Raw genomic sequence first — 25164 nt, 5'->3', positions numbered from 1 at the left:
TATTGAATTAAGATATTGTAAACAAGACTACAACCCTGGAGTTTATGAAGAGTGGTGATGTCGTCTGAAGAATGTGATCATTTTCTCTTTTAGTCATTTGAAGGATGTATGTCTTCAGTAGAAGTTGGAACTGGGAAGGTGGAGTCTGGATAGATTGGGTAAGGAATATGGTTTGTCTTGCTGGTGGATTCTGTTAAGTTCTGCTAACTCTTTGGGGTTCTAGTATAGATATTTGAATAGCACTTGAGGTGCCCGTCTTTCTCCTATCTTCAGCATATTCAAGGCACTTAAATATTTGTTGAATAGGAAAAATGTGCATGTAAATGGGATAGGGTTTGTGTGTTCATAGGGCAATCTTGGATCAAAACTGTGTACTTTCTAGGCCAGATTGTTTATATTCCATGCATTCTCTGTCCACACCTCCCTAATATTTAGTAGAATCTCTTTGAAATTGTAACCAAAGAAAACCAAGGAAAAGATTTTTGTATCAGGCTGGATGAACAAGGTGAGTTTTGATAATTGGAATGAAAATTTTAGTAGAAAAGTGAAACTCCCAAGCATCAATTCAAGCAGTTAGCTTGGCATTTTAAAAACTTGGGTTATATAAGGCTGCTTTTTAAAGGAAGATCTTATATATCCAAAGAATATAACCAATGATTCTATTTTGAGAAACATTGCATTAAACGTTTAATGTAACTACAGAGGTTCCTTGAAAATGTGGTTACTTGGTTCCTGTGTGATGGTAAATCAAAAGTAGATCATTGAAAAAGTGTGTCAGTATTATTAGTTTTAGATTATCTCTATAAAAACATAAGTTCCCAGATTCTTGATGGTACATCTCTAAATCTTTATAGGTTAGGCAGACCCCACTTTGAAACATGTTTGGTGGTATGTTTTCATTTAAGTATCTGGCATTTCATAATATGTTTGCGTGGTAGAGGGAGAGAGTAGCACAGGAAAAACTCTGTCCTCCCTCACCCCCAAGGTGTCCTCACAGATTCCCTAATTAAGATTATATCATTTGTGATAACTTGTCCTTTTTGCGATGCAACTACCACGAGGCATGGTTCTTAACCAGGTCACCATTCATTTACACCTTAGGATGAGATGCTTTAATGCTAAGTCAACACAAATTTTATTTCTGCTTCAGAAAATGGAAATTTTGTATGAGGAAACCTTAGACCTTTCAGAGAAAGGCATTTTTGGATGAAGTGGGAGATTCTGACAAGTCAGCTTGCAGGAAAGAGGTTCTTGGGGTCAGGGAAGAGGAGGAATGTGTAAAGGAAATAGTTACTTTTCAATTTTGCCTAAGATTTGGGATATTATTCATTTGTTGCACTGCTAATGCTCTGGTTGACAGTGTCTGAATGGGGGTTTCAGAGCAACTTCAAAAGTCCCTAAACTTTAGCCTACACATTTTCCATTCCATACTAATTCCAGAACAGTTTCTCCCCATGGGGTGGCATATCCTTTCAGGAAGAGCAGAAGAAAGAGAAAGAAGACCCTTAATATGCCTGGAGTCCAGCTCAGATCAGTCTTATTGAATAAGCCTCTTCCTCTTGGCTCCTTTCTTATAACCTCCTCAGTTCTCCTTCACAGTGTTTTGTATTGTCACCTACATGTAGAAGGTTCTCAGTACTTGCCAGTTCTTCCAAGAGAGTGAAAGAAAAGTTTGGAAACATGGACCACAATTTCTGCTCTGTATTGCGTCTTTTCTCTCACTTTAAACAATTCTCCCCCCCCCCCCCTTTTTTTCAACTCTCCCTTTTTAATGGAGTGTTAGCACAGAAGAAAGAGCGGCTGGTAGAGGGTTGGGAAGAAGAAAGACAATTTTTGATGTTTGGGAGAAATACTGTTAACTCAGTTCGGCAACTGCCTGATACATAAATATTTGCTTGCACCTCATAGCTTAAATATCTTGAACAAACAAAAATTGAAAATGCAGGATCAGGGCACTAAAGCTCAGATAATACTATCGTGCAAAATTCTCATTTCCACGTTTTACTGTTTTATCAGGACATTTTTCATCCTTACATCAGGCACACTAGTGGCAACTCTTCTTCCCTTTCCACTCTGCATTGAGGTTTTCGGTCTCCTCCCTACTTTCCTAGTGTTCTTCAGTCGTGGATGTGGCAAAGTCGATCACCGTCTCTTAAGGTCTTTTCTTCAAGGTTTCCCGACGTCCTGGCCCTCTCCAAGCCCACAGCACATTGGAGAGGAAGATCTCGGATTCATTTGACGGGCTCGTGAAGCCTTGGGGGCTGAGGAACCCTATGTGGGTGGGGCTGGGCGCGGCAGGGGCGGGACCGGCGAGGAGCCCAAGGGAAAAGGTGGAAGGCACAGTTGAGAAAGCCAGCGGGCAAAGGTTTCACAGTTTTCGTGAAGGCTTCGAGTGCGAGACTGAGGGAATTGGGGTGCCTCCCTCCTGCCTCGCCCCTCTTGATTCTGGAAGCTTCAGTAGGCTTTTCTCGGTTGCTGGGACCCGGAAAAGCAGCGGCTTGAGCTCCAGGGGCGGGTCCCAAGGGTCTCGTCGCTGCTCCGGGGCCGTTTGGCCTCCTGGTGTTGGGGGAGGGGCGAGGGAGGTGCTGCCCGCGCCTCCTTTTGCGCTTGCGCGGCGGGCTCCGAGCGGGTAGGAGCGCGTGCGCGGTGACGTGGACGTCCGGTGCGCGCGCAGGCTCTTCAGCTGGAGCGGACACACGGTGTGCGAACCGAACAGAATAACCCGCCCCCAGCGGAATGTGAAGGACTCCGGGTGAAGCCGGCCACGCCCCGCACGGTAACTCTCGGGCCCGGGTGGAGGGCGTCTCTTTAGTACTAGCCTGATTGGAGTTTTTCGAGAGTTTGAAGCTCTTGTGTATTTTAACGGCGTGAGAAGCGTTCCGCTGAGCGATCTTCGCACGCCCCAGCCAGGCCGGGCCTTGCGCGGGGCTGCCTTTGGCGCGCGCCTATGGCCCTCTGGGCGAGGCTGCGCATGTCACCTCGCGCGCGTCCCCGACCTCACTTCCGCGTCGCGCAGCAAACTAACTAGGAACATCGACGCCAGCGAGAGCGGCCACGAGGCGGGCGGGGTGAGAAGCGCCCATGGCGCGGCCCTGCCCTCGCGTGCGTGGGGTGCCGCACCGCATGGTACGATCCGCGTGACGCCTTCCAGACGGGCGCGGGGCTTTAGGTCGAGAGCGGTGCTTGTGCGCTTTGCCTTTTGGAGCCCAGGTCTAGGGGTTCCAAAACTCCGAGGGAAACGGTGGTGACCTCGCTTTTCTAAGGAGCTGTGTGAGGCGTTTTGACACCTGTACAGACCTCTCTTCTAGCATGTAATTTCCGGGCAAGTCGGTTGAGGCAAGACCGCGAGTTTAATAAAGAAGGAGGGCGAGGAAGTGAGCTGTATAGGAGTGGGAACTTGGTAAACAAAGGACTGGTGGTACGTAAGTGCAGAAATGAGGGCGGGGAAAACAGGTGGGAAGAGCAGGTGTTATTTTCCTTTTCCCTCTGTGGGGCGGCCTTTGGCTAGTTCTCCGTTTATGAGGCTTCCGGTTTCTGTTAAATTGTCAGGTAGGTCTCTGCCCTCATTGGTAGGTGGGTTTGGGACATGAATAAACCGCTCCGAGTACCAGTAACCATAGTTGAGGAATCTTTGTGCGAAGAGTATAGAGAAGTTAGGGATCATTTCAAACTGGGTTGAGTTATAGTATCTCGCTGTGAGCATTTTTGCTTTACCTTCGGAACTCTGGAGATGTCTCCTGGCGAGGGTGGAAGCAGGGAGGGTGAAGGAGGTCTGAAAGGAGGGGTTGCTGATGGCAGAACAACGTAACCGAAGTACTCTTCCCTCTGAGGGAAGCTGCTCTCCCAGGGTTCACGTCGCGGGAGCAGACACGTGGATCAAGAGAATTCTGGAGCCCACCCGCGCGCAGCCTGTGTGTGTTGTAAAGTTCTCGGGCTTCTGCGGCAGAGTCCCTGGCAAACACTGCCTGATCTGCCTCTTTTTGGGCACGACGCCGCGGTTAGGCTGCAGGGGAAAGTGCCTGGAGGTGGCGTAACGGCTGCTGGGAAAGGGGCTGGCCTGGGAGGGCCGGTGGCTGGTTCTGTAGTCTCCACGGTAACAGAATGTGACTGGGTCCCGCCGAGCGATCGGCGGGTTCCGGCTGGCTGCACGTGATCTGTCGGGACTGTTCTTCCCCGGAAGAGCTTTCCTTGCGGCATTTTTTCACGTGGTTCTTGGCTAGCTGGTCCCTGCAGTTGAAAAGCTGTGATTGTGGGCCCTCATAGTCGACGGTGACTATCATTTTCCAGGACTGGCAGGCTTTTTAATTTCCAAGGGTATGGAGTCAGCGCTAGTGCTTTATGCTGCTGTAGGGTTATGTTTCCCGTTGTTGTGTGAGTTCAGTGGGTTGGGTGCACTTTACAGAAAACACATGCTTAGAATTTGAGGAAATCCATTGTCCCCTATACCTTGCTATACTTACTCCAAGGCAGGGTGGCTGTTAGATGGCTGTCCATTTCTGCCATAAAAGTTGGTTCTTCAAATTCTATTTATGCAATTGTTAGGGACCCGAGAATTTGCTAACCCCCGAGATGTAGTTAAGGAATTATTCCTCAGAATAGAAAATACTCATGAAGCCAGCATTAAAGAATGCTATTTGGGTAGAGGAGAAGAGGGGGCATACTGTCTTCGGCAATTGCAACCGTATGTCTTAAAAACTAAAGCATTTTAGATAGTATTTTGAAGTTTACCTTTCAGATTTAAGGTTGTGGTGATGATAAAATGCCCAGAATATATAGTCTGGTGCAAAGTAAGTGTGTGGTAGTAGATAGCAAAAGCCATTTATTTAAATATTAATCTAATGACAATTAAGAATGAGTAGTTGCCTCTTCACACCATTTGTTCTCATATTTTCTAATTATATTTATGTCCAAATTATGCTTTTTGAAAGGTTTTTCAAATTGCTGGGCCCGTTTATTGCTAAATACTGAAATTCGAGTGAACCTATTTTCTTACAAATTTGAGTTTCATAAACGTAATTTAACTTAATTCACTCTTGTAGTGAATGATTATATTAAGGAGAAAACTAACATCTTTGTGCCTACCATACAGAAATGCAGTTGTATGAAGTGTTATGATTATTTTTAGCAACTTTGGAAACATAGGCTAGTTGACCAGCATTTGAATATTTTGTGTTTTAAATACAAAATATTCAAATTGAAATGAGAATTTTATTGATTTGGAATTTTAACTTGGTGTTTGTTTGTTTGTTTGTTTTGGGTTAGTACCTGAATCATTGAATTAGGTGGCTACGCAGTGAACTAACTAGTGTATTTTGTCGGTTGCTTGAGGGTCATGGCTTTAGTAGTTAAACATTTCCCAAAGAGGTCATTGGTGAAAAGACATTCAGAATAGGGACTCTGAAGTTGTAGCAACTAAATTATGGAATTTGCCACATTACCTGAAAAAAAATTCTGTGAAGTTGCATTTGTGTGTTTGTGCCTGCCCGTGCCTTCTGATGTTGACATTTTCAGAATGTTACTTAAGAGTATTTCCCATTTACAACTAAACTTATTTCCTTGGGTCATTATTATAGTTATTTTATGTAGATAAACGTTTTATCTTGAAAAGCTGAATTGAGTTTTTTTTTTTTTGAATGTTAAGTTTTATCTGTGTACCAAAACTGTGATCTTCCTTAAGTCTTTTAGAGAGCCAAACTCAGAGTATTTTTAAATCTTGCTGGATAAAGATTTATTGCTTCATGAATAGCCTAGCTCTTCCTAAAGTACATTTGATTTTTCAATTGGTTAAAGTTATCTTAGGCTTTAGAATGGTATTTGTGTGTCTGAAACAGCTGAATTTGCTGAGCTGACTATCCTTTCATTAGAAAATCCAATATAGTATCCCAGAGCATAGGCATATGCTTATAGTGAGGTGAAATTTGTGCTTAAAGATTGTTACGGAATAAAATTTTATTCCTTGTTTGTAAATCGGTAGCAGTGTATGTCTCAAGATAGAGATTGTTTTGGTCATAAATTAGGTTTTTGGTTTTATGCATTTTGATCAACTCACGGGATTTACTGAAGGATTTAACAAAAAGACCTTATACAAATCATAAGTCTAAAAGTTCTAACTTTTTTTCTTTTTCATACATGTTTTTACATTTATTAGATACCTGTGTACAGCAGAGTTGAAATAGGACAGTCTGACTTTTCGGCACTTAATTTTTTTGTTTAGGAAAAAGGAAAATTTTGAAGTGTGTGTTTATAGCATAAGCATAAAATTTACTTCAGTACAGTCTGTAATGTCTGAACTGGATTTCTTTCTGTAGAATTTTTGATCCTTCATAGATTAATTTTTAAAAGATAGTGATTTTCACAGCATTCGTTAACACTTCTTTGCCCCATCCAGTTTTACCTGTAAAAATGATCTGAGAAATCAAGGTTTTAATATTATAGAAGGTTTAATATTATAGCTGAATTTTTTATTCAGAGAGTTCTTTGCTGCCTGTCGCATTTAAATGCACTTAGTAAGTGTTTTTACATAATTGCTTACAAAAATACCTGATTGGTAACAAAACTTTGAACTTTATGGACTAAATACAGGGTAGGAGTTTGTATTGTTTGACTTATACATCATTTTAGAGGTATTGGTTTCTGTGAGTTTTCTGAATGTTATTATTTTTATGAAGTCACCTAATTTGTGTGTTCTAAGTGTTTAAATTTGTTTTATCAATCTCTGATAGGTGTTACTTAGACTTCTTAGTTTTAGGAAACCAGTAAACTTAATTGCCTTAAGCCTGAGGCAGGTTTTGAAAAGAATCACCCTAAATTTTATCTATCTCTTGAAAATGAACTCTAAATCAGAGGAGAGACTCTTTCTTCACCTTTCTGGGTATTAGTGCTTTAGTAAAAGGACCTGAGTATCTAAAATAATATCTAGCTATAATAGGGAACAATAGCCAGCCTTTTTTGAAGTCTTGATTTTTGAAATATTATCCTTAGGCTAATGAATAATTTAAGTTTTGGAACCTTTTTTGGGGGGAGAGTGGGGCATCATGTGGCCAGTTCTATAAGAAGAGGTAAAATTCAGGTCATATGCTTTTGTTACTTGTCAATAGCTCTGATGAAAAGTAAAATTAGACTTTTAATTAAAATGAGGAGCACCAGTAAGTGGCTGAATTTGATTAATCAAAATTACTGACCCATTTAAACAGGAGTAGTGAAGTAGTAGCATTTTCCTTTTTTGTATAAAAGCTAATTGGAGACAATAGCTTTATATCTTGTAGATATTTTAACACACAACTTCACTTAGATGTTACAACCTAGGATTTCTTTATACTTTATTGAGATACAATTGACATAAAATTCACTGTTTTAAAGGGTATGTTTAAGTGGTTTTTAGTTTCTGAATATTTCCCTCACCCCCAAAAGAAACTCTATACCCATTAGCAATTGTCCCAGTTATCCCTCTCCCTGTTCGCAGGCAATTGTTGCGCTACTTTCTGTATAGGTTTGCCTATTCTGGACATTTCATAAATGGAATCATACAGTACATGTATGTTTTTCATTGTAACTTTTATGGATTAACTATTTTAGTTTTAACTTTATTTTCTGAATAGGTCATATGTTCACAAGATACAAAATTTAAAAAGTGTCAGAGTATGTATTTTTCCAGCCACCCTCTTTTCCCTTGGTAAAGCCAGTACTACCAGTTTCTTTTCTTTCTTTACAGATGGTTTGTCTATATCAAGCAAATACATATTCTTTTCTTTTTTTAGCCTTTTGAAATAACTTTCTAAAGAAGTGTGTGGCATAGTCTACAACTTTTTTGAACATTATGCCCTTAATATACCTTGTAGATAATTTTGTATGAGTCTATAAAGTTTATAGTTCTCTTTTCTAGCTGCAGAATATTCCATTCTGTGGTTGTACCACTATTTATTTAACCAGCCTCTATTGGTGGACTTCTTTTCCTCCATTTTTTTACTGTTATGAATGGAAATGCTGGGAATAATCTTGTACATACCATTTATCATGGGTGTGTATGTGTGTATTTGCATGCACATATATAAGATAAACTCCTAGAAGAACTGCTGTCACATGGGATGTGTGCATTTGTACTTCTGATTTTAATGTTACCCTCTGAGATTCTGTCATCTTGTAACTCTGAACAACTTGTTAGATGAGAATGCTGATTGATGTATCCTCTTTCCAACACCTCTGCCAAACTTTGATTTTTGCATTGTGATAGGGTAAAAAATAGTATCTTAGGTTGGCTTTAATTTCTGTTCTGAGACTAAGTACATTTTCATAACCATTTGCTCTTCCTATCCTTTGCCTACTTTTCTATTAGAAAAACTGAATTTTTTTTGTCTTGTTGATTTCTATAAAAAGATCCCTTTTTATATTAGGGAAATGCATTCTTTATGATATTAAGTTGCAAATACCTTTTTCCAGTTAGTCATTTGTTTTTTAATTTTGCTTAGTTGGTTTTTGCCAGGTTAAAAAAATTTACATGATGTTGAAGCCATCAAAAATGTCTTACTGACTTTAGGATTTGTATCCTACTTATGTCACAACACTTTTCTCGGGATTGCTTTAAGAATTAAAAAACATTACACTGAGACTTGGATGGTGATGAGGTGGGAGGATTTAAATGTTTGGCCCATCTGGAATTTTTTTCAGTGTAACATCTGAGGTAAGGAGCCAACTGTTTCTTTCCCAGTAAGTTCCAGTGATTTGTCATGGTTTCTTTAAGTGTATGTACCAAAATATTAAGATAGCATTTTACTTAAGTATGAACTCATGCCACTACCATAATAAAAGAGCTAACTGTACAATGGTAACATGGAAATTTGTTAACTTTTGCTCATCCTAGGAGAAGTTGCTATGTAATGGAATCCTCTAGCAAATTAATTCATAAAGTATTGGGATCCATTTTAAATGCATACAACCTTCCAATTTAATCTTCTTAAGTCTGTGTACTTTTATACTTTCATACAGTTTTTCTAAAATGAATATACACTTTTGCTTATTTTCATGTGGGATTATAGTATGTATGGTGAATTATTGGAGGACTGGGCTATGAGTAATTTAATTAGATTAAAATGAACTTTAAAAAGATATTCAAATATTCTAGAGGAAGGTAGAAGCAAAGTTTTAGAAGAATTTAGAGGTATGTTTTGGGAATAACATAATCATTCTTGTATTTTTGTTAACAGAATAAATGTTCACTTGATTAAAGGGTTTTGGGTTTTTTGTTTGTTTTTTAGGCTGGGAATGCCATTGTGACTATGTGGTAACTACAGTTATCGTACTACTGAGCTTCCCACTGGAATCATGGAGGAGAAACAGCAGATTATATTGGCTAATCAAGATGGAGGGACAGTGGCAGGAGCAGCACCTACCTTCTTTGTCATCCTAAAACAGCCAGGAAATGGCAAAACTGATCAGGGAATTTTGGTTACTAATCGGGATGCCTGTGCTTTGGCTAGCAGTGTGTCATCACCAGGAAAATCTAAAGGAAAGATTTGCCTTCCAGCTGATTGTACTGTAGGAGGAATTACTGTCACCTTGGATAACAATAGTATGTGGAATGAATTCTATCATCGAAGCACAGAGATGATTCTGACCAAGCAGGGAAGACGCATGTTTCCTTACTGTCGTTACTGGATAACAGGTTTAGATTCAAATATGAAGTACATCCTTGTCATGGATATATCTCCTGTGGATAACCATCGTTATAAATGGAATGGTCGCTGGTGGGAGCCCAGTGGGAAGGCTGAGCCCCATGTTTTGGGAAGGGTTTTTATTCATCCAGAGTCTCCTTCCACAGGTCATTATTGGATGCATCAACCAGTATCTTTCTATAAACTCAAACTTACCAACAATACACTGGACCAAGAAGGGCATATCATCTTGCACTCTATGCATCGCTACCTGCCGAGGCTTCATTTGGTACCTGCAGAAAAGGCTACTGATGTAATACAATTAAATGGCCCTGGTGTCCATACTTTTACCTTCCCACAGACTGAATTCTTTGCAGTAACAGCTTATCAGAACATTCAGATTACCCAGCTGAAAATAGATTACAATCCATTTGCTAAAGGCTTCCGGGATGATGGGCTGAATAGTAAGCCCCAGAGAGATGGAAAGCAAAAAAACAACTCTGACCAAGAAGGGAATAGTGTTCCTAGTTCTCCTGGTCAACGGATCCGTCTTACAGAAGGTGAGGGGTCAGAGATACAGCTAACCGATGCAGATCCTTTATCAAGGGGTCATGAAACATCAAGCAAGGGTTTGGAGAAGCCTTCCCTTAATATAAAACAAGACTTTCTTGGTTTCATGGATATTGATACAGCACTTGGTGATGTTCCCCAGTTGAAGCAAGAGGTTTCTGAAAGGTAGGTAACAGTTTTTCTGTTCTTAGAGATAAAAGAAGGATTTTGAATTTTAACATATTGGTGGTGTGGACTGCTGCCTTTAGATACTGATAAATGTAAGCCAGTATAGAATATATCACAGTTGTTTTTATACTCTGTGAAGTGACAGTTCATTTTTCTGTAATGAATTGGGTCAATCCAGAATTGTGGGCAAATTTTAGATGATTTATCAGAATGGGGATCTTTCATTCCTTTACGTTTAGACTTTTGTTAATCATGCATGATTGTTCCTTGTTAACATATAGAGACAACTTTTAAAAAACTGAAGTACAGTATACATACACAACTGTTGATTGAGAAAGGGAAAAAAATGACCCCCAAACCATAACTGAAACAAAACTTATATCTTATTTATATGTAGTATTTAAGAATTTGCTGCCCTATGGACATCCTAATCCATAAATTGCCTGATTAAAAAACAAGCCTAAGTTAAAATAGCATGATACACTGTTGTGCTTTTTGTATTTGAACTTGTGTTTTTTATTTTTATTTTTATCAAAGACTTTTTAAAAGAGCATTTTAAGGTTTGCAGCAAAATTGAGAGGAAAGTATAGAGATTTCCCATATAGCCCCTGCCTCCACACATGCATAGCCACTCCCATTATCAACGTCTCCGACCAGAGTGGTGCATTTGTTAAAATTGATGAACCTACATTGACACGTCATAATCACCCAAAGCCTGTAATTTACATAAGGGTTCATTCTTGGTGAAGTATATTCTCTGGTTTTTGACAAATATATAATTCTTTGCCCTAAGAATCCTCTTTGCTCTGCCTGTTACCTGCTCTGCCCCTGATCTTTTTATTGTCTCCATAGATTTACCTTCTCCAGAAAGTCTTACAGTTGGTTTTTTTTGGTTGTTTGTGGGTTTGTTTTTTGTTTTTACAGGGGAGAGATAATTGGGTTTATTTAATTTCTTTTTTTCTTTAATGGAGGTACTGGGGATTGAACCCAGGACCTCATACATGCTAAGTATGCGCTCTACCACTTGAGCTATTATACTCTCCCCCCACTGAATGTCATATAGTTGGAATCATACAATATGTAGCCTTTTCAGATTGGCTTCTTTTACTTACTAGTATGTATATAAGGTTTCTTTGTGTCTTTTCATGGCTTATTAGCACATTTTTTTTTTTAGTGCTAAATAGTGTATTTCCTTGTATGGTTGTACCAGTTCATTTATTCATTCACCTACTGAAGGGCATCTTGGTTGCTTCCCAGTTTGGGCAGTTATGAAGAAAGCTGCCATAAACATCTGTGTGCTAGTCTTCAGTTCATACAGGTAGATACCAGGAAACATGATAACTAGATCATATGGTAACAATATGTTTAGAGTTGTAAGATACTGCCAAATTCTTCCAAAGTGGCTGTACCATTTTGCATTCCCAGCAGCAGTGAATAAAAGATCTTGTTGCTCTACATCCTCTTCAGCGTTTCATACTGTCAGTTTTCTGGATTTTGGTGTGACTAATAGGTGTATAATAGTATCTCATTGTTTAAATTTGCATTTCCCTGATGACGTGATTTGGTGTATCTTTTTATATGCTTATTTGCCATCTGTGTATCTTCTTTGGTGTCTATTAAGGTCTTTGAGCTTTTTTCTAATCAGATTGTTACAGTGTTGTCTTAAAAGTTCCTTGTATATTTTGGATAATAGTCCTCTATCAAATGTATCTTTTGCAGATATTTTCTCCCAATCTGTGGCTTGTCTTCTCATTCTTTAGATGTTGTCTTTCACAAGGTAGAAGTTTGTTAATTTAATGAGGTTCAGCCCATTAGTGATTTCTTTCATGCATCATGCCTTTGGTGTTGGTCTGAAAAATCATTGCCATATATATTTGAGGTCATACAGTTTTTGTCTTATGTTATCTTTTAGCTTTCTTATAGTTCTGTGTTTTACATTTTGGTTTATCATCCATTTTTAATTAATTTATATGATGGTTGGAAGATCTGTATCTAGATTAGTTTTTTTGCATGTGGATTTCTTGCTGTTTCAGCACTATTTGTTGAGAAGACTCTCTTTGTCTTTGCTCCATTGTCAAAGATCAGTTGACTTTATGTGAGTTTATTTTGGCTCTCTAGTCTGTTCTATTGAAGTATTTGTCTATTCTTTCACCAGTACCACACTGTTTTCCTTACTGTAACTTTATAAGTAAGTCATGAACTTGGGTAGTGTTAGCCCTTTGACTTTCTTTGTCTCCTTCAATATTGTGCTGGTTATTGTGGATTTTTTTTCTCCACATAGACTTGAGAATCAATTCATCAATATCCACAAAATAACTTGCTGGGGTTTTGATTGTGGTTGCATTGAATCTATGGATCAAGTTGGAAAGAACTGATGTCTTGATTGTATTGAGCCTTCCTATTCATGAATATGGACTGTCTCTGCATATATTTATTTCTTTACTTTTCTTCATCAGAGTATTGTCATTTTCCCTGTATAGGTCTTGTACCTATTAGATTTATACCAAAGCATTTCACTTTTTTGGGTGATAATATAAATGATAGTATTTATAACTTCAAATTTCAGTTGTTCATTGTTGGTATATTGGAAAGTGATTGAAAATGTACTGTAACCTTGTATTCTGCAACCTTACTATAATCACTTAATTAGTTCCAGAAGTTTTTGTGGATTCTTTTGGATTTTCTACCTAGATGATAATGTCATTTGTGAACAAAGATAGTTTTAGTTTTTTCTCCCAAATCTATGTTCCCTTTCTTTGTTTTTCCTGTCTTATTGCATTAGCTAGAACTTCCAGTATGATGTTGAAAAGGAGTGATGAGAGGAGATATCCTTACCTTGTTTCTGATCTTAGTGGGAAGGCTTCTAGTTTCTCACCATGAAGTATGATGATGTTTGCTTTAGGTTTTTTGTAGATATTCTTAATCTAATTGAGGAAGTTCCCTTATATTCCTAGTTTACTGAGAGTTTTTATCATGAATGGATGTTGAATTTTGTCAAATGATTTTTGTGAATCTATTGATATGAGCATGTGATTTTTTTTTTCTTTTTGGTTTGTTGATGTGACAGATTACATTAATTGATTTTCGGAATGTTAAACTAGCTTTGCACACTTGTGATAAATCCCATGTGGTCATAGTGTACAATTCTTTTTATATTTTTTATTTGATTTGTTTTATTTTGTTGAGGATTTTTGCATTTATATTCTTGAGAAATGATGGTCTCTTGTCTGGTTTTGGTATTAGGGTAATGCTGGCCTCATAGAATGAGTCAGAGTATTCCCTCTGCTTTTATCTTCTGAAAGAGATTGTAGAGAATTGGTATAATTTCTTTCTTACATGTTTGGAAAAATTCACCAATGAATCCATCTGGGCCTATTTTCAGTTTTGGAATTCAATTCAATTTTTTTGTTTCAGTTTTTTTAAGTATAAGCCTGTTGTGATTATCTGTTTCTTCTGTGAATTTTAGAAGATGGTGTTTTTCAAGGAATGGCCCGTTTCATCTAGGTTATCAGATTCGCAGGCATAAAATTGTTTGTAGTATTCCTTCGTTACTTTTTGACGTCCATGGGCTCTGTAATGATGTCCCCTCTTTTATTTTATTTTATTCTTTTTGAGGGGGGAGGGAGGTAATTGAGTTTTTTTATTTTTGGAGAAGGTGCCAGGGATTGAACCAAGGACCTCATGCATACTGAGCATGTGCTCTACCATTGAGCTATACCCTGCTCCCCCCTTTTATTTCTGATAGTAATTTGTGTCTTCTCTCTCTTTTCTTTTTTCTTAGTGTGGGCTAGAGGCTTATTGATTGATTTTATCGTTCTTTTCAGAGATCAATTTAAAAATCAAGTTAAAAATAAGCTTTTGGTTTCATTAATTTTTCTCTTGATTTTGTTTTCAATTTCACTGATTTCTTCCCTAATTCTTATTTCTTTTCTGCTGTTCTTTGGATTTAACTTGCTGTCCTCTCTCCAGTTTTGTAAGGTGGAAAACTAGATTATTGATTTTAAATCTTACTTATTTTGTGATACATGCATTCAGTGCTCTGTTTCCTTCTAAGTACTGCTTTCTCGGCATCCCACAAATTTTGATAACTTGTATTTATATTTTCCCTTAGTTCAGAATATTTTAAAGTTTCTCTTGGAATTTCTTCTTTGGCCTATGTGTTATTTAGAAGTATGTTCTTTAATAACTTACTTTGGGATTTTCAGTACTTTTCTGTCAATGATTTCTAGTTTAATTGTAGTTTTTAAAATTTGTTAAGATGTGTTTTGGGGTCCAGAATGTAGTTTATCTTGGTGAAAGTTTAATGTGAGCTTGAGAAGAATGTGTATTCTGCTGTTGTTGGATGAAGTAGTCTATACATGTCAGTTATATTCAGTCAATTGATGGTGTTATTGAATTCAGCTATCTCTTTACTGATTTTCTGCTTGCTGGATCTGTCCATTTCTGATAGAGGGTGTTTCAGTCTCTATGATAGTAGATTCATCTGTTTCTCCTTGTGTTTCTTTTAATTTTTCTCCCATAGTTTGATAGTGTTTGGGGCCACATACATGTTAAGGATTGTTATGTTTACTTGAAGGATTGACCCTTTATCATTATGTAATGCCCTTTTTTATTCCTGATAAACTTCCTTACTTTGAAGTCTGCTCTGTCTGAAATTAAAAAGGCTACTCCTCCAGAAAGAGAAAGAAAAATACCATATGATATCACTCATATGTGGAATCTAAAAAAAAAAAAAGACAAATGAACTTAAATATAAAACAGAAACAGACTCACATAGAATACAGACTTGTGGTTGCCAGTGCAGAGTGGGGTGGAAAGGGACAGACTGGGAGTTCGAGGTCTGTAGATGCTGACAGGAGTGTATAGAGTAGATAAACAAGTTTATACTGTATAGCACAGGGAAATATATTCAAGATCTTGTAGTTCATGGTGAAGAAAATATGCAAATGAGTATATGTATATTCATGTATGACTGAAAAATTGTGCTGTACACCAGAAATTGACAAGCATTGTAAACTGACTATAACTCAAAAAAAAAATTAGAAAAGTTAAAAAAAAAGGCTACTCCTGTTTCTTTTGATTAGTGTTAGCATGTTTTTTTCTCCATTTACTTCTAATCTTCATGTGTCTTTATTTTTAACGTGGACTTTGTAGACAATATATACAGTATATACTTGGGTCTTTTTTCTTTTTTTGGTGGGGGAGGGGGAAGGTTTATTTATTTATTTATTTTAATGGAGATACTGGGGATTGAACCCAGGACCTTGTGCATGCTAAGTGTGTGCTCTACCACGGAGGTGTACTCTCTCTACTGGGTCTTGTTTTATTTGATCCATTCTGATAATCTTTGTCTCTTATTTGGTGCATTTAAACTATTGACATTCAAAGTGATCAAAGTGATTACAGAAATAATTGGGTTGATATCTACCATATTTATTATCGTTTTTCTTTTGCCCTTGTTCTTTGTTCCTATTTTTGTTTTCCACTCTTTCTGCTTGTTAAGGTCTTAGTTGAGCATTCTATAGGATTTGGTTTTCTCTTAGCTTGTCAGTTATCCTTTTTTTTTTTTTTTTTACTCTTTTTAGTGGTTGCTCTTCAGTTTGAATATGTATTTATAACTTACTTAAGTCCACTTTCAAATAATACTGCACTGCTTCATAGGTAGTGTGTAATTCCTCCTGTTCCTTGTATCGTTGCTCTCATTCATTTCACTTATATATAAGCATGTATATGTTTTTTTTATATATATATATATATACACACACACACACACTCTCTCTCTCTCTCTCTCATACATATACGTACTCATATATGTTGTTGCTATTATTATTTTGAACAAACTGTTACCTGTTAGGTCAATTAAGAACCAAAAAAAAAAAAACCCCGGAAGTTTTTATTTTACCTTCATTTATGTTTTTCTCCCTTTTTTCTTTATGGAAATCCAGTTATCTCTCCTGTGTTACTTTCCTTGTGTCTAAAGAACTCCTTTTTATTTCTTGCATGTTAGATCTACTGGCAGCCAATTCTCTTAATGTTTGTTTGAGAAAGTCTTTATTTCTGTTTTACTTTTGAAGGCTAATATTGCAAGGTACAGAATTCTAGGTTGGTGTTTTACTCTCTGAGTGCTTACAGTATTTCACTCTCTTCCTGATTCTTTGGTTTCTGAGGAGAAGATGGTTATTATTCTTACCTTTATTCCTCTGTAGGTAAGATGTTTTTTTCCTCTGGCTGCTTTCAGTATATTTCCTTTATCTTTGATTTTCTGTAGTTTAAAAATGATATAATTACATGTAGCTTTTTTTTTTTTTTTAAACATTTATCCTGCTTAGTGTTCTGTGAGTTTCTGGTTTTGTGGTATTTGGGGAAATTCTGTCATCATTGTTTCAAATATTTCTTCTTTTTCTTTCTTCTTCTGGTACTTCTACTATGTGTATGTTACACCTTTTATAGTTGTCCCACAGTATTTGGGGTTTCTGTTCTTCTCAGTCTTTGTTTTCTTTCCTTTTCAGTTTTGGAGGTTTCTGTTAATATTTCCTCAGCTACTAATTAGTGTCCAGTCTGTCATTTCCCATCAAAGCCATTCTTCATTTCTTTTACCATGTTTTTGATCTTTAGCATCTCTTTTTGGTTCTTTCTTAGGATTTTCATTTCTCTGCTTACATTGCATATCTGTCCTTTATCCATTAAAACCCTTAGCATGTTAATCATGGTTTTAAATTCCCAATCAGTAATTGCAACATCCCAATATGGTAATTTTGATTCTTATTTTGAGTCTTCAGATTGTGGCTTTTTTTTTTTTTTTTTTGGCCTTTTAGTATGCTTGTTAATTTTTTCTTGGTAGCTGTACATGATGTACTAGGTAAAAGTAAGTGCTGTAAATAGGCCTTTAATAATACAGTGATAAGGTATGGATATGAGGAAAGAGCAAGTGTTCTTTAGTCCTGTGGTTAGGTCTCAGTGTTTTAGTGAGCCTGTGCCTCTGGACTGTGAACTTCACAAGTGCTGCTTATATCCCTCCTCCCCTCTTAAGTTGAATAGGATTGACTAGAATAGGTTGGAGCTGATTATTTCCCTTTCTCCAGGTCAGTTAGGCTCTGATAAAACCCCAGCAGGTTAGGCTCTGGTTAACTAGTTTCTCCAGAGGTCAGTATTTGCTGTTAAAAAGCATCAGACTTCCCCCGCCCTTCAGATTTTTCTCCTTTGGGGATATTTACTGTGAGAACCTGGTCTAGTTCCTGGAGGAAAACTCAGAGAAATGTGGGAGCCCCCCAAAGACTGGTACCCTTGGAGTTTTTAACTCAGACTTGTCTACACTGATCCTCCAGCAATTTGTCAGTTACAGTTCAGATTTTTCTACCCTGATACTGGTTTGAAAGGTGGTTTCCATTGTCAGTCACTGTTCCAGTGAAGCCTTGATTACCTGTACTCACCTGTCTGTTTCAGCAGTTTGCACTGTGTCTTCACTGTCTCATGAATCCAAAAGAGTTGATTTCTTAGTCGAATTCTTACTTGTTAAGACATAGTGTTTTAACAAGCTGTTTGTATATGCAACTGGAAACTTGCCTTAGTTTGAACGTTAAAACTCAAGTTGGGCAGAAGTACATCCCTGCCCAGGACTTTTCTTTTACCCTCCTTTTATCACTTAATTCATAGCCCATTAACAACTACTAACTGTTCTTTGAGTTCGGAGTCCCCACATTCATGAGTTCCCCTTGACTTGGTCTATTGCCAAGTTAGTACTTTGCTATTTTCTAAGAGTTGTTGACAGGTGGAGTGAATGTTGCTTAAGCAATATAGGGTTTTCTATTTTTCTGTCAAGAAGGAAAGATGTTTTCAGTTTATGCTTTTCACTGTTTTTTTTTTTTTTTTTTTTGTAGTTGCAGCTAGCGGATGCCATCTATAATACTTGGTTGTCCAACCATAGTCTAATCATCTTGATTACCCAACACAATTTAAAAAATGTAAACACTTTATCACCAATATTTTTACCTTCAATATCCAGAAGCAGTTTAATATATCCTTGGATGATGGAGAATTTACTTTTAAAAGTAATTTGGAGGCCAGGGTGAGAAGGAGTTTGTTAGTGAGAAGGTCATTTATTTCTTTGTTACAGACAGTAGTTTTTGGTGTTATATGTGGTGTTATAAGCTTATGATCTTAATTTGACCAGAAAATGGTTTAGAGTTATGAATGAGTGTCTCTGTCACTGGAGGGAAAAAAATAACTTGAAGTGCATGCTCCAAGAAATAGCATTATCTTCATGTCTGAAAGTGGTATTTAGCTATATGCAAACCTTGCCTCCAAGTGCTTGATTTGAGAGCTGAGATTATTTTGAGGCAGGCGTTGGCCAAATCTGGCCTGCAGCCTCTTTGTATATATGAATATGTGACAGAGACTGTAAGAGACTTGTAAAGCCTAAAATATTTACTGTCTGCCTCTTTATAGAAAATGTTTGCCACCCTGTGATTTACTGATTTAAGTCTTTAAAAAAATTACATACATTTTTTGAATTTCTTGTTTCCTATTTTCTTAGTCTACTGAAATAATTGCTCTGTCATTCTATTTTAATTAAGAATAAATTCTTTACTTGTAAATTTGCTGATCATTATTCAGCCTTAATTTGTTACGTTTGCTATTGTTTGACCATCTCCTGCTTTAAGCTCTTTTTTTCTTTCTTGATCTATACCAGACCATTCACCGGGTTTTCCCAACTCTTGATTTTTCCCTTTTTTTCAGCCATCTTTATGGGTTCTTAATATATTCAGTCAATTATTAAATTATGGTATTTCCCAGCATTATGTTCTTACAGTCTATCCATGATTTTGTCCTTTGCTCCCATGTAATATTGATTGTTTTGAGAGCTAGTAGTACTTCAGCTTAGATTTGACTGATTTCTTAGCTCCAGACCTCTAGATCATCCTGGCTCCAGGAATTCTACCTATAGTGTTCATTGTTACTGCCAACTCCAATTGAATTTTTCACCTTAAAACCTGCTCTTTTGTATCAAGTGTCATGGTTATTCACATTGGAAATGTCTATATTATTTTTGCTTCCCTCTGCAAATCCATTATGTCATTCTCCTATTGATTGACATTTGGATTGTTTCAAGTTTTTAACCATTAGTAATAAAGCTGCTAAGAATATTCTTATACATGACTTTTGGTGGACATGTACTAATTTATTTTTTGTTATAGATCTAGGAGTGGAATTACTGGATCATAGAGTCATTGTACTTTTAGTTTTAGTAGATATTGCCAGAATTTTTCAAAATGATCGTAGCAGTTTACACTTGTACCAACAATGTATGGGAATTTCTTTGATTTCCACAGTTTTGTCAACATACGCTGTTTTCTGTTTTTAGCTATTCTGGTCTTACTAATCTTTTGAGGCAGCTGATTCCATTATTGGATGACTGACTGCTTATTTCCTGTAAGTTGAAATTTGTATATTTGCCCTCCTTTTTTGTAAGTTTGCCCCCATTTCTTGATAAAAAGATAATCGTGGTTGTAGAGGGCAGAATTAACCCATATCTTTTATATGACTCTTTTTAATGTTTAGAAAAATTACTTTTACCCCTTTAAGAGTTCTGTTGTTCTTTAACAGGTATTAACCAAATAAGGCTGAATACCTTCTGGTTTCAGGCATTTTTCTAGGTCCCAGCCAAAATAAATTCCTGCCTGATGGATCTTATATTCTACATAATTACAACCAGAGCATTCATAGATCCTTCAGCTTTTCCATCTGTGGGAGAGTTTTGAGATGTTTTCCCATTCGATTGGTTAACTGAGCACTACCATGGGTGTGCCTGGAGTTATTGACACATGTGTTTTTCTTCCAAGAAAGCACATCATAAGGCAGGTGAGCAAGAATGACATTATTATAAAAGAACCACTCTGGTTTAACAGGGAAAAAAAATACTGAATCACAAATACCAAAATTTGCCATACATGAGAATAGTTTTGCAAAAGTAGTGCTCTAAAGTCTAGAACCCTGCTTTTCTTTCCTCCCCTCAACAGTGTACAGTCATTTTTGTAGGGCTTTTTGTTAGAATCCATAAAAATGGAGGTGATCAGTCTTCTAGATGGACCTTGAGATTTTTTTACTTGTTGAGCCACTACAAATAATGCTTTCAGTAAAATTCCTATGTACATATTCTTATACACTTTTGCAAATATAAGGTTCAGTTCTTACGAATGAAATTGCTTGGATCAAAGGGTATACAGATTTTAAATTTTGGTTAATTGTTAAATTATATTTCAGAAGTTTATAACCATTTATATCTTCACCTATAGTATATGAGCGCACTGATTTTTGTACTGTCTTTACTACCACCATTTTAGTCCAAAACACCATCCTACTACAGAGCATGTAACTGGTTCCCTCAGCTGCTGCTTTTCCCCCCTGCAATCCATGCTCTACTAAGTTTTTTGTTTGAAAAATGTGAATCATATTATGTCACTCCACTCTTAAAACCCTTCCAAGGCTTTCTATTGTACTTAAAGACTTCTTGCCTCTTTCTCTCATCTTGTCTTGTACATACTTTTCCTAGTGTGCTACGATTCAGCTATGTGAGTGTATTCCCACCTAAGTTAGACCTTTTTCTCTCCATATTCCCTCTGTCTTTAATGCCTTTAGTGCTTTTCTCTGTTATAATATTGTTGGTACACACTCAGCGTTGAAATCTAGTCTCATATCTATCTTATTTAACCTATTATACCATTTGTAGTTTGTCTGTTTTGGTCCTTTGGGGTCTTCATAGCATTTATCACCATCATCTTATTTGTTGGCTAGTGTGTACTCATTTTTGCGTGAGCTTATAAGCTTCCTAAGAGTAAAGATCTTGTTTTACTTGGTACTGATTCCTCAGTCCTAGAATGATAGCGGGCAAGTACCTTATAAATATTTGAACCTGCTTACTTTCTCAAAAACCTGAATAGTGTTGATGAAGTGAAACTTTTGGAGTATTAGAAATACCATTTATAAACACTCATTTGGTTTTTCATTACCTTGAGTAGTTGATAGTAAGTTTTTTTTTTTTTAATTGAAGTATAGTTGATTTACAGTGTTGTATTAGTGTCTGGTATATAGCATAGTGATTCAGTTATACATAAATATTCTTTTTCATTATAGATTATTACAAGGTACTGAATATAGTTTCCTGTGCTATTCAGTAGGACCTTGTTGTTTATCTATTTTATATATAGTAGTTAGTATCTGCAAATCCCAAACTCCTAATTTATCCCTTCCCCACTCTCCTGTTTGTTAAACATAAGTTTGTTTTTTATGTCTGTGAGACTGTTTCTGTTTTGTAAATAAACTCATTTGCATCTTTTTTTTTGGATTCCACATATAAGTGATAAAAATATTTTTCTTTCACTTACTTCACTTAGTATGATAATTTCTGAGTCCATCCATGTTGATGCATATGGCATTATTTCATTCTTTTTTAATGATAGTAAATTTTTAACCTGTTATTAATTTGATATATTTTTGTCTAAGGCTGTTAAATGTTTCAGCATAGGTTGAGAGGATAGAGTATTTTACCCTTTGGAAATTAAACTTTCTTATTAGTGAAGGATGGTGTTTTTACATTGTACTCTTTCCAGGATCTTTAGTTTCTTTCTACTTCATACCCTTTTTTTTTCTTTTTAAAAACGTGAGAAACAGAAGTTTTTAATTGTCTATTTCTATTATCATTTACTTTTGTTCTTTTGTTACCAGCTTTCTTGAACAATTGTCTCCACCACTGCTTACATTTTCTCACTTTTTTTCTTTCTTCATATCCCCTGTTGTCTACTTTTCCTAGACATACTAATGTACTTATTTTCTCAAAGGTCACGTGGGATCCACTTAACAGATTGATCAGATTGATCCACTTGACAGATTTTATTTTGACAAATAAGATACTTCATTTCTCTTTAGATATTACTATCCTGATTTTTTGTTCTTGTTCCTTAGAACATTATCTTTTCAGTCCTCATGTTGGGTTTTTAAAAAAGTTATTCTAAATTTTATTCTGTCTACACTGTCATTTGCACTGCACCCTTATGACTAGGTATCATTGTACAGTGATGACTTCCAAAAGGGCTCCATTTTTAGATGTTTTATTCAGCTCCATTATTTAGTTACAGTAGACTATTACAGTTTCTTTTGAGGCTCAAATTGTGGGAGTCATCTTTGATGATTCTGGGGTTTTTTTGCCTTTTTTTTGTATATATATATTTATTGAAGTATAGTCAATTTACAATGTGTCAATTTCTGGTGTACAGCATAATGCTTTAGTCATACATGAACATACATATATTCATTTTCATTTTCATATTCTTTTTCACCATAAGTTACTACAAGATACTGAATGTAATTCCGTGAACTATAAACTTGTTTATTGGATTTGGTGAATCCTCCTGTATTTTGAAGCAAGAGACACTGTCAGAGTTCAGTAGGTGTTCTGTGTGATTCAGTGGGCTTGTAGATGTAATTCTTGGTGTTTATTAGTCAAAGAGGGTGAGCTGTGAGTCTCTACTCTGCTACCTTGGCACCTTCTTGTTTTTTTGCTTTTATTCTTATTCTACTCTGCTATCTAATCTTACTGGTTCCACTTCTGTGGCATATGAGATTTACACCCTTCTTATTACTTCTTACAATCATTACTCCTAAATTATCTGCTGGTATTTTCCTTACATTCTCTCCTGCATAATACCAACAAATTTATCTTTTTAATACTTTTTTCTATTTATTTCTTTTTCATTTTTTCAGTTTATTAGGTAGAATTGTTACAGTTTGACTGCACATATACAATATATTGCATGTAAATACATATACACAATATACTACTCTTTTTTAAAATTTACATATATGTACTGTTTATTGTTTCTAAGAATGTTTAGAGCTTTAGCTTTTTAAACTTACGTAGTTATCAAAGGAATAAAGCCATCCAAAAATAAGAGTTAATTCAAAAAGATACATATACCCTGCTATTAATAGCAATATTATTTATAATTGCCGAAATATAGAAGCATCCTAAATGCACATCAATAGATGAATGGATAAAGAAGATGTAGCATATGTATGTAACAGAATACAACTCACCTGTAAGAAAGAAGGGTATTTTGCCATTTGCGGCCCCTCATTCACTTTTCTTTTTTCTTTTCTTTTTTTTTTTAACTTCAAAAATGAGAATTTTACAACTGGCATAAACATTTTATTACATCAAAAACAACAAAATACCTAGAAATAAATTTAACCAAAGAGGTTACCTGTACTCTGAAAACTGTAAAACATTTATGAAGGAAATTGAAGATGATACAAAGAAATGGAAAGATACCTTGTGCTCTTGGATTGGAAGAATTAACATTATCAAAGTGGCTGTGCTACCCAAAGCAATCTCCAGATCCAGCGTAACCCCTGTCAAAATACTCAAGGCATTTTTCATAGAATTAGAACAAAGAATTCCAAAATTTATATGGAACCATAAAAGACCCTGAATTGCCAAAGCAGTCTTTTGTAGGTCTTTTTTTTCTCTTTCTTCTTTTTGTTCTCTTATTATTTGATGACTAGAGAAGTTCCTTTAACATTTGTTGTAAAGTTGGTTTGGTGGTGCTAAATTCTTTTAGCTTTTGTTTATCTGTGAAGCTTTTGATTTCTCCAACAGATCTGAATGAGGGCCTTGCTGGATAGAGTATTCTTGGTTATAAGTTTTCCCCTTTCATTACTTTGAATATATAGTGCCACTCCCTTCTGGCCCCTGTAGAGTTTCTGCTGAAAAATCAGCTGATAACCTTCTGGGAGTTCCCTTGTATGTTATTTATTGCTTTTTCTCTTGCTGATTTTTAATATTTTCTCCTTATCCTTAATTTTTGTCTATTTGATTACTATGTGCCTTGGTGTGTTCCTCTTTGGGTTGGTCCTGTTTGGAACTCTGTGCTTCCTGGACTTGAGTGACTGTTTCCTTTCCCAAATTAGGAAGTTTTCAGTTATTACTTAGGTTTTCAAAGTGGTTTTACATCCATGTTGTAGTATGTATCAGTGTTTCATTTCTTTTTGTGACTGAATAATATTCCATTGTGTGTATATACCACACTTTGTTTATCCATTTATCTGTTGATGGACACTGGGTTGCTTCCACCTATACTGGCTATGGTGGATTATGGTGCTATATGAACCTGGGTGTACAAATACCTCTTTTGAGACTCTCCTTTCATCGTTTTAGGTGTATTTCTAGAAGTGGAATTTCTGGATCGTGTAGAAATTCCATTTAATTCTTTGAGGAGCCACCATATTGGTTTCCATAGTGGCCACTGTTTTACTTTCCCACCAGCAGTGCACACGGGTTCCAGTTTCTCCACATCTTTACCCAACACTTAATTGTATCATTATGGTTTGGGTTTGTATTTCCCTAATGATTAGTGATGTTGTGCATCTTTTCATATGCTTATTGGCCATTTGTATATCTTCTCAAAAAAATGTCTATTCCAGTCCTTTGCCCATTTAATAATTGTGGGTTTTTTGTTGTTGTTGTTGAGTTGTGGGAGTTCTTCATGTATTCTGGGTGTGAAACCAATTATTAAATAAATGATTTGCAAATATTCCCCTATCCTGTGCATGGAGTCTGATGATAGTGTTTTTATTGCACAAAAAAGATTTTAGTTTTGATGAAGTACAGTTTTTCAATTTTTTTCTTCCACTGGCTTGTGCTTTTGTGTCTTACTTCAGAAACTGTTACCAGTTACAAAGTTAAAAAGATTTTCTCCTAGGTTTTTAAGAGTTATATATGTTTCAG

The 25164-nt window shown here is 36.3% G+C and overlaps 1 protein-coding gene and 1 long non-coding RNA gene across 20 annotated transcripts in view; one reads left to right on the top strand and one right to left on the bottom strand.

Moving 5' to 3' along the window:
- Positions 1-25164, top strand: part of MGA (MAX dimerization protein MGA) — a 151986-nt gene that overhangs the window by 58050 nt on the left and 68772 nt on the right. For 6 of the 19 annotated variants that reach the window (XM_032481453.1, XM_032481451.1, XM_032481458.1 and 3 more), the window contains exons 1-2: positions 2641-2776; positions 9252-10382. In XM_032481453.1, the coding sequence (XP_032337344.1) occupies positions 9319-10382 (1064 nt within the window). In that variant the 5' untranslated portion in view covers positions 2641-2776; positions 9252-9318. Of the gene's footprint in view, positions 1-12; positions 159-2637; positions 2777-2981; positions 3127-9251; positions 10383-25164 lie in introns of those variants that run through there. The other 13 variants (XM_032481449.1, XM_032481448.1, XM_032481441.1 and 10 more) reach the window with 9 other exon arrangements.
- Positions 8299-21348, bottom strand: LOC116664143. The gene is made up of 3 exons (XR_004320501.1): positions 20882-21348; positions 16369-16370; positions 8299-8311 (listed from the first exon to the last, which is right to left on the bottom strand). It is a non-coding gene; the product is annotated as an uncharacterized LOC116664143 (long non-coding RNA).

The sequence above is a fragment of the Camelus ferus genome, chromosome 6 (genome assembly GCF_009834535.1).
Source record: "Camelus ferus isolate YT-003-E chromosome 6, BCGSAC_Cfer_1.0, whole genome shotgun sequence".
Lineage (NCBI taxonomy): Eukaryota > Metazoa > Chordata > Mammalia > Artiodactyla > Camelidae > Camelus > Camelus ferus.
The sequence above is the reverse complement of the archived record's forward strand: the minus strand, read 5'-3'. Positions and strand labels throughout refer to the sequence as shown.